Source organism: Myotis lucifugus, unplaced genomic scaffold (genome assembly GCF_000147115.1).
Source record: "Myotis lucifugus unplaced genomic scaffold, Myoluc2.0 scaffold_180, whole genome shotgun sequence".
Taxonomy (NCBI): domain Eukaryota; kingdom Metazoa; phylum Chordata; class Mammalia; order Chiroptera; family Vespertilionidae; genus Myotis; species Myotis lucifugus.
This window is the reverse complement of record NW_005871228.1, coordinates 2,050,433-2,060,409: the sequence shown is the minus strand read 5'-3', so window position 1 is coordinate 2,060,409 and position 9,977 is coordinate 2,050,433. Positions and strand designations below refer to the sequence as shown.

Genomic DNA, 9,977 nt, shown 5'->3' with positions numbered 1-9,977 from the left:
TTTCCGGGGGGGGGGGGAGGACCAGGCTGTAAAACCAGGCCCACCCCAGGGAGGGCGGGGGAACCCAGTTCTGAGGGTCACAACCCCCCCCCCCCCCCCCCGAGGACGGCAACACCCTCAGGGTCCCCCCCCCCCCCCCCCCCGTCCTTCCCTCCTGCTGTAGTTAGTTTCCAGGCGGCCAGAGCAACACACTGAACTCGAGTCAGACCAGCTCACGCCCTGCTCAGGCCTCCAGTGGTTCCCAGGCTGTACCTAGAAAAAGACACCCAAACGCCTTTCCCAGACCTGGAAGATCCTGCAGGATCCCGCCTGGCTATTGGAATACAGTCAGCCCCCAAGCGTTGTTGGGAGGATTCGGGGGACGGTGTCAGATGGTGTCCCCCACTTTGACTGCCGCCTGAAACCACCTGGGAAGCTTCAGCCCCAGAGGTTGTGGTTTAATTGGTCGGGGGAAGGCCTGAGTGTCAGGAATTTCTAAAGATTCCCCAGTGATTCCAATACACAAGCCAACGAGAATCACTGACGTGCAGCGTGTTCTCCAGCCCAGAGCGAGTGGCTTGGTGAGGGGGCGCTAGGCCGTCCCCCACGTGTCCAACTTCATCTTAGCCCACGCCTGGCCCTGCGCCTCGGGCTTTCCCACCCGCCGTTCCCTCTGCCCAGAATGTTCTGCCTCCCTTCCCTTCACTGGCCAACACGCACTCATCACTCCCGACCCATTCCCCAGAACACACTGAGCTCCTCCTTTACCACACCTGCCTTACACTGTGTCTGTTTTTAATTGTGTGGGTCCCTGCTTAGCGGCCCTGTCCCCAGCAGACAGTAAGCTACAACGGGTGGGGATCCTGTCTTTCCCGTTCTTCGCTGCCCCCCTCGCCCCTGGAGCTGGACACATGAGGTCGGCACTCATAAATGTTAGTGAGTGGATGAAAGAATGGCTTGAACACAGGTGTGATGTGGTCAGATCTGCATTTCCAGAAAGATGTTACTGGCTGTTCTGTCCTGAAGCTGGGGGGTGGGGCCAGGACACCAGCGCCTACACAGCTGTGACAGCACAGCCAAGAAATGCGAGAGCCTCAACCAAGACAAAGGTGATGGAGCAGGAGGTGGGACCCATGAGAGACACTGGTTAGAAGGGTGGGGACTGGGTGAAGGTGCCATGGACTGAGGTTCTACCCCAAGGGACAGGCAGGGTGCCAGATGGAAGGTGATGCCAAGGAAGAGGCTGTTGCTGGGGAAGTTGAGTTCTGTGTTGGCCAGGTTGGGTTGGATGTGTCAGTGGGACATCAGGGGACATCTAGGAATCTGAGGCCGGGGACTAGAGAAGTCTAGGCTGGTGATAGAGATTTGACATTCATGTAAATAGAGGCAAATGACATTTAAACGTTTTCATGCAAGAGTTTCTTGCCATTTCTGGGAGCAAGAATTTCGAGGGTGTGGAGTGTCGGTGCCCGGGAGGCCCTTCTGTCTGAGAGGGGCGCGTCATGGGCCCTTCCGTGTCCCCGCAGCTATCCTGGGCATGCACACCCTCATGAGCAACCAGCAGTACTACCAGGCCCTGGGCAGCAGCTCCATCGTGAACAAGGAGGGACTCAACAGTGAGTACGCAGCCCCCCTCTCCCCTCCCCCCCAGCGAGGCCACCTTGGAAGTGAAGTCGTCCTCATACTGTTTGCTTCCTCCCACTCCAGCTCTTTGGCTCCTGGCAGAACTTTTACATTTTTATGTCGCCAAATCTATCCACCTTTTCCTTTTACTCCTCCGGGGTTTGTGTTTTGTTTACAAAGCCCTTCTCCATCCCAGTGCTATTAAAATATCCTCCTATGTTTTCTCCTAAAAGTTGTAGAGGTTCACTTCTTATATGCAACTTCTTAGTCCACCTGGAGTTCATGTTTGTGTGTGGTGTGAGGTGAGACCAGATTTTCATTTTTTAATGGATTTCTCATTGTCCGAGCACCGTAATTTGCACAGCGTCTTCCCACCGCTGGTGTGGGACTCCACCTTGATCCTACACTTCCGTGCATCCACGTGCGTCTGTCTCGGGCGCCTCTCCTGTTCCACGAGTCCGCTTGTCTCTTCCTGTGCCAATATTGCATTGTCTTCACTGCCCAGGCACCTTCCAAGCTGGCGTTTGGACCCAAAGAGAAATGGGGGTGCCCAAAGAATCACGAACACACACCCCGTAAGGCTTATATATTCCTTTCCCACCCAGGCTTCCTTTCATCCCACAACAGCCCCAGGGTTCAGAGAGTTCAAGGAAGCGCCCAGTTCTTGCAGGACATTAAAGACAATCCAAGCAGGCTCCACGCCCCCCCACACACACACACACACATGTCCCTGAACTCTGCTTCCTCCTGAGTGCACTTTTGTTGAGGGCAAGTGATCCCTGTCTCTGTGAGACACCCCCTTTCATGGGTCACTCTAGGTGTGATTAAGCCGACACAATACAAGCCTGTGCCCGACGAAGAACCAAACTCAACAGACGTGGAGGAAACGCTGGAGCGGATAAAGAGCAACGACCCGAAGCTCGAAGAGGTTAACCTCAACAACATCCGGGTAAGTCCCGGTCTTCCCACTGCACCGGCGGCGGGGGGTGGGGGGGAGCTATTGAATGTGTCACCGTGATGCCCACAGCCCGCTTAGCAGTGCAGAGAATGGGCCTGTGTGGCTCTGGGCCCCTCTGGGTCAGGAATAGGGGCAAAACCTTCCAGGGGGGTGGACAGTGCAAATGAGCACATCCGTGGCCCCGGTTTGTTTCCGAGAACTGACATCAGGCCCAGATGTTCATCCGGGACCAACCCAGCTGCAACTCGGGAAACCCACCCTGTTACTCAAAACAGCTTCTCTGAGATAAAATCGTGAGTCACACACACTTGGCTGTGCAGCATCTACGGCTGGAAAAGCCTGGTGCCCACTGGGCTCTCAGGGTCCCCCAGCCTGGGAGGCGCCGCCCGGAGCCACTGCTGCGCTGTATCATGCACGCGTTCAGCCTCATTCTGCAGCGGAGAGGGAGCTGTGGGCCCTGATGTCTGAAGCCGTATTCCAAGCTGTCAGCCATATCTCTCCGGACATTTCCCGTGTGACCACCACGGGCACAGGAGGGACAGATGGACAGGCAGTCCTATGCTGGACAGGCTGCAGGAGAAAGTCAGAAGCAGCCCAGCTGCCTGCCCACCTGCTCAGCCCGGCGGCCGGGGGATTGGTTCCGGGAGGGGGTGGCAGCAAGACGAGAAGCAGGCCCCTCACTCCAGGCTCCTCTTTCCTTTCTTCTCCACTTTCTTTTAAGTGACTGCCAGCCCCACGGCACGATCAGATTGGAAACCCGCATCCGGAGTGTTCTCCCCACCGGCCTCCCAGGCTCTGTTCCCATGGGGAGCTAAAGTGACGCTCTGAAATGAGAGATCCATTAAGACACAGCCAGGGCCTCCATTCCTCCCATGTGCCTAGAGGGAGACACTGGCCCGGTTCAGATCTGTGCGTCCTAGAGCGGATGGCGGCTTGGAGGGCATGGGGTGGGACCCTGCTCTGCTCAGTGTGGGGCCTCATTCTCCCCTCTGCACATCAGGCAGCTGGACTAGATCAGTGTATTCACCTGCGGAAAGTAAAAGATACATGCCAGACCCACCCCGCTCCCCAGTTTCTAATTGTATTGGACTGGAGCAGCCCGAGCTTCAGCATTTTGTAAAAGTTCCCAGGAACCTCCGGTGTGCGGCAGGGCTGAGACCTCTGGGACAGGTGTCTCTTAAAGATTATCTAGGGCACCCCCCCCCCCCCACACACACACACTCACCTCTGTTTTCCAGAATCAGGCCCAGAGGAGGGAAGAGACCCTCCCACAGTCACCGAGCAAACCAGAAACATTGCCACTTGCTGGCAGGGGCTTGGCCTCTGCCCACCCCCACAGCCCAGGCCCGAGTTCTTGGCACAACACTCCTCCGCACCCACTGCCTTGCTTTTCCCTTCCCCTCTGGTCTCTGAGCTCACAGAGGAAGCAGTGGGTCCTGTCTGAACTTCCAGGAAGGGTTTCTGTCAATCTGTTTGCCAGAAGGTTCTCCCCAAATCCCAGCTCCGTGGAGCAAAGCCGGAATCCTTTGCCCATTTAGCTTTTTGGTCAGATTTGCTATAAATCAGGCTGCGCGTAGTTACACCCCTCTGTCTGCCCAGCCTGCCGCTGGCAGGGGCCGCTGCTCACCGCCTGCCTTTCTCTCTGCAGAACATCCCCATCCCCACCCTCAAGGCGTACGCAGAAGCCCTGAAAGGCAACTCATATGTGAAGAAGTTCAGCATCGTGGGGACGCGGAGCAATGACCCCGTGGCCTATGTATGTACCTTCCTCTTCCGCTGCCTTGAGGGTGGGCGGCACATAGACAGACAGGCTGATGCTTGTGGCCTCGGGACTGGCCATATCCCACTGAGGAAGAACCTCGCCTGGTGTGGTGAGGGGCATTGGGCGAGAGGCAGGAGAGGACGTGGACGGAATGGTGGGTACCCGGGCACCACCTGTACGTTATCCTAGTTCATCTCCACCAGCAGCCCTGGTCCCGGAAGTGCAGGTCTCCCCACTTTGCAGATGAAGAACCTGAGGTGCAGGGAGCTCAGGAAACTTGCTTTGTCCAAAGTTGCAGAGCAAGTGGAAGGGGGAGCTGAGATTTAAATGCAGCTCACGTGGACCCTACAGCTGGATCTCTGCATTCAGCATGGTTTGGACAAGGGCCTGCCCCACACTGCGCCTCGGTTTCTCCATCTTTAAAATCATCGTCTTCCTCAGTGGGTCCTGATGACCAATTTTATTCATTATTTTTTAGTTATATCTTAAAAATACGGTTGTTCAAATGAAATTGTATTTATTATAAAGTAGCCTTCGGTTCGTTTTTCTTTTTACACATTCAACACAAAGGCGGATGTCAGTCAGCCCGTCCGCACCAGTATACCCCCTCTGGATACTGGGATGCTCTGGGCCGGCTGGTAAATCAGGCTGCTCTGTATGTCCCCCCACTGCCCGCCCCAGCTCTTCTCCCACCCAATCCTGGCCCCCAATTCCTTTACTCCGGTCCAGCAAACAGAGCTGACACCTGGCATGGCAGTGCCTCTAGCACCTGCTCAGCCACCAGCGTGTCCCCTTGGATCAGCCTGTGGACTTGCCTATGGTTATTAAATATTTTGATTGGCAGGCCCAGGCAAGGGGGATGCTGGGAGAGAACCCAGACTGGGTCCCTCCCCTCAGGAGAGTCACAAAGAAAGCGGACATGCCCCCTGGGGGTACAGCGCAGGGAGAGCTGAGCGGGGAGTGATGGCTTCAATAAGGAAGGCTTCCTGGGAGTGAGCCTTGGGTACGGTCTCAGCAAGCAGGGGCGGTGGGAAGGGCATTCCTGGCTCAGCTCACCATCGCAGACAGCCAGGCCCACAGGTTGTATATCCTGGCCTATCAGCTGCTGCTTGGTGTCTCCTTTCCTCCACCACACACTGTTTCCACCAACGCTAATGACTTCATTTCCTTCAGAGGCTCTGATTGTCATCTACGCCCCTGGCCAAATTCCTCCCACACGTGCTGGGGCTACCTGAGCCCCGTGGGTGGTTTCCCAGGCTACCTTCTCCGCTCTCCGCTGCTCAGACCCAGAGAACAGTGACTCCATGGGATGCCAACAGGGAAATAGAAGAGACAGTGAGAGTATTTGGGGAGGTTGGGACTCCACCAGTCACTCAGTGGACGGTGATGAGCACTGTGGGATGAATACAGTGATTTTCAGCCCACACGGGGTAGAAAGTCTAATGGCAGAGACAACATCAATATAGAAACAACCTAAACCAGGGAATACACATTCCATGAAGGTGGTGTGGATAAATTCTATGCGGTTCAATAAGACAGGCCACAGCGAGCTGGCGGTGTCAGCAATGCCCTTCTCAGAGAAAGGGGCATTGAAAACGGCCTTGAAGGACGGGCAGGGTTTGGATGAGTGAAGCAGAAGGGAAAGGGCATTCCAGTCGGCAAGGACAGGAGAAGCAAAGGCTAAACAGTGGGAGAGCGCTGGGCGTGCACGGGGACCTGGGAGTAGCCCTGCCGTAAGGGAGCAGCGAGAGTTGAGGCTGAAGAGGAGAGGAGAACTGCATCCAGCAGAGGCTCCGGGAGGGGTTTGGGAGCCGAGGCAGGTGGAGGGGAGGAGAGACGCCGGGCTGTGCTTGGTGAAGGGAGCGTGGCGAGCCTGGTCCCGAGCTTGAACAGCAGAGGTGTACGGGGGACTCTGGCTCCCGGCAAGTTTCCCTCAGTATTTTAGGTTTTACCCGAGAGGGGCCCCAGCCTTGCTGCAGGTGACTCACAGGTACCCTGGCTTTTCTCCTGTGGCTCAAGGCCCTTGCTGAGATGCTCAAGGAGAACAAGGCGTTGAAGACACTGAATGTGGAATCCAACTTCATTTCCGGAGCGGGGATCCTGCGCCTGGTGGAAGCTCTTCCACACAACACTTCTCTGGTGGAACTGAAAATCGATAACCAGGTGAGCTGAGCCAGGGTCCCCTCGAGTCCTTCGCTGTAGGAGCTCGCCGTCCTGCGCTTTCCTGCGTGCTGCTGGAGGGAGTGGATGCTGCTGATTATAAAAGCTACGGAGCCCAGCTTCAGGGGACCTCCACCACGCTCACCTTCCTTCTTCATTCCCGCCAAGGGCTCTGGCAGCTTTCGCGTGTGTCCCCCTCGTGATGGGGAGCTCACTCCTCACCCATCTACCCTTTCTGATCTCCTGTAGAAATTAGCTTCCTTTAAGTCCTGTTTGCTGGGATTAATCTTATAACCATTGGAATCTTTCTCTCCAGGATCAATAGCCCATTTCCTTCAGTCCCCCCCGCCCCCCACTCAATGGGTTTTTGAGTCTCCTTACCCATCGAAGTTATTCTTTGGGTAAATTCTGGTTTGTTTTTATCCTTATGGGGTTATCGTTTCTCTATAACTTCTGTGATCCAATCATTTATTTTCAGGGCAACTCTTTCAGTCCTGACTTTTAAAACAGAGCTGATAACAGTATCTTACATGGTAGATATCTTATATGCTACATGTGTTGAGGGTCCATGTGGGCTCGGCTCCGTGCCAGGCACCTGACACACACCATCTCTGGTTTTCCCAGCCTCCCTGCAGGAGGTGGGTATTCCCCCTCCCACTTTGCAGAAGAGAAAACAGTTCAGAGAGGCTCAGACAAGCAACATTCTCAGGGCCACCACGTTCGTGTTTTAGGAGCCAGGATTTGAATCCAGGACTCGGTGACTCCGAAACCCACACTCCACCCATCACGTGTTAAAACACTTTCACACTGTCTTCTTTATGGTGTGTGGATAGGGAGCTTTTGTTTTCTACATGACAGTGTTTGCTTTCTGGTCATATAAATGTGTGCATAGGAAAAAGATGGGAAGGAAATACAACAATTATAAGTAGTGGTTATCCCTGACTGAGATATTCATCTCTATTGTAAACTATTTCAAACAAACAGAAAAGTGCATGAAACGTAAATGCACAGTTGAACGAATCACACCACGCTTGTGACCCCTGTCCAGGCCAAGAGCTGAAATATCACCAGGTTCCAGAAGATGTCTGTGGTCCCTTGTCCATCGGAACCTGGCAAAGCTCTTCACATGTGCTCCCCGCTTATTTTCCAACCTCCACGTCTTCGCTCTTGCTTTTCTCCCCGCTGGAGTGTCCTCCCTGCCCCTACCACCTCTCTGCCTGGAGAGCTCCTCTTCCTCTGGGTTCGGCTGCAGCCCCTTCCTCTCCCACTGGGGTCTGGAGGCAGCTGGAACCAGCGTGCCAGAGCCGACTCACATCTCTTCCCAACTCCCCTGCAGCGGTAGCACCTCGGAACCTTGAAACTGCCCCTGGTGGGAATATTTACACTGTGGAAATTGGCCGCTTAGAGCGAGGTGGGTGCTTCCCCCCCCCACCCCCCGGCCGTATTCTCCTGGGACCTTGGCTTCCCTGTGAGATTCTCAGAAGCTGGTGCTGTGTCATCTCCATCTCGGGCCGAGCTCAGAACTTGGCCCACAGTGGTGCTTGGGAAGCAGGGCCGCCCTGGATGGCGGTGCGTGTTCACTGCACAAGGAGCAGGCAGGGGTCGGAGTCTAACCCGCATTCCTCTCTCCAGGACTTGGTGTGGGGCTTTGTCCCCAGTGAGGGTCCTTTTTTCTCACTCATATAAAAAGACCACGTGAGCCTGCTGCGGCCCAGTCACATGAATCTGCTGCGTTGGACTCCTTGCATCTCTCATATGCTGTGGCCTTATTGCTGCATCGTCCATTCCCAGCCCCTACCCACCCCACCTCTTATGTCCCTCCTTTGGCCATTGCTGACCCTGCTTTATTGGAGGCAGGAGGGGCACAGCAGACGGAACAGAGGCATGCAGCCGGCTTGCCAGCAGCTCTGGGCCAGGCCCGGGATCAGCTGGTCATGTGACTTCGAGCCTAGCTGTGCAGGGAGTCAGGGTCTACCCAGCGTCAGCTGAAAACTGACACCTGGGGCAGAATGCCGGCCACAGAGGGCCCCGACCACTGGCCTCAGGTCACTGTGATGGCAGCTGCCAGGGGACGAGCTGCCCACCTTCCTTCTCACTACTGTTCCCCCTGAGCCCAGAGATGGAGCCATCACCCTCACCTGGTACACTTCCCTGAGCCTCACTACCTCCCTTGTAAATGGCGTCATAAAATCTCCACTTCTGAGGAGATGACAGATTAAGCTAGGTGGCCGGTAACTTCTGTAATTACTCCAGAGGCATCTAGGGACTTCACACATTATTCAGAGTTAATTTCCTGAGCAGGTGCCACGAATCCATTACGACATTTAATGCTCACACAGACTGTGAGTGGGTATTACAACCCATCGTGGTATTGTCGACAGGAAACTGAGGCCCATGCAGGCCATGTGACCTGCCCAAGGTCACACAGTAAGTAAGTGGCAGAAGCAAGATTAAAACCCAGGTCTAGGCGACTCCAAAGTGTATGAGCTGAGCCTGTCTGGGCTCTTGAACCCTACTGTAGTTTCACATGGCCCTCGCTTGGCGTGAGGCCAGAGCATTCTCACACCTACCCCCAGCCTGGGAGCCTCATTTTTGGTTTCTATCAGCATTTGGTGAGTGCTGGCTGCACCCCAGAGCAGTGCTGGGCACTGTGTGAATGAGGCTCTCTCGCTGCCCTCCAGGGATTCCATGCTGCGTAGGAAGCATAGAGCAGAAATGACCATTAGGTGAGGTACTCCAGCAGGCCACAGGCAGAGGGCCCTGCGGTCCACCGGGGTGGGCCGTGTCAGCCAGGAGCAGGCATCAGGGAGAGCTTCTTGGAGGAGGTGACGTTTGAGATAAACCTTAGGGTGGACAGTATCTCAGAATGGGAAGTAGAGAACATGGCATCTCAGGTGCAGAAATCACACGAACGAAGAGAAGGAGAAGGGAAAGTGAAGGAGCCCATCCAAACATGATGAATGGTACCCCAGGAGGAAGGGCAGAAAGGGAGTTGGGCGTCCAAGGGGCTCTGAATGGATGCTGAGGGAAGGTGGGTTGTAGACTGCCCTGTGCACCAAAGTTGTGCTCGGGGAACATGGTTCCCTGCTGGATGGGAGCAGGAAGAGGGCGTCAGGGCCTGGGAGACCAGAGAGGTGGGATGACCTCCTGGATGAGGGGACCTGGGGGAAGTGCTCCATATGCTGGAGTCTGGAGACTGAGTGGGGTGTGGCAGGGGAGGAGGAGGACTGGGAGGAGGCCTGTCTTGAGGAGGGGGCTCAGCCACCCAGGCTCTAGGGAGGCCACCCATGCCTCTCCCAGTGCGTTAGGAGGTCTGGGGCATGGGACTGCCTCTCATCAGGTGCCCCAGCCCCTAGGCTTCTAGGGAGTGTGGCCAAAAGGAGGTGCTGAGTGGCATGTGATTTATTCCTCATTCTTGGTTAGTCCCCGAGGCCTTCAGAGGCGGCAGCCTTCTCCTCAGCCCTTGTGGCTGTCACCTGTGTCAGCGAGTCGCTG

General features: G+C 55.5%; 1 protein-coding gene across 1 annotated transcript in view; it reads left to right on the top strand.

The window, feature by feature from the left end:
• TMOD1 (tropomodulin 1) overlaps nt 1-9,977 on the top strand; it is a 59,945-nt gene that overhangs the window by 35,615 nt on the left and 14,353 nt on the right. Inside the window, exons 4-7 of the mRNA XM_023760384.1 lie at nt 1,506-1,595; nt 2,421-2,551; nt 4,209-4,316; nt 6,342-6,485. Of these exons, the coding sequence (XP_023616152.1) occupies nt 1,506-1,595; nt 2,421-2,551; nt 4,209-4,316; nt 6,342-6,485 (473 nt within the window). The remainder of the gene's footprint in view (nt 1-1,505; nt 1,596-2,420; nt 2,552-4,208; nt 4,317-6,341; nt 6,486-9,977) is intronic.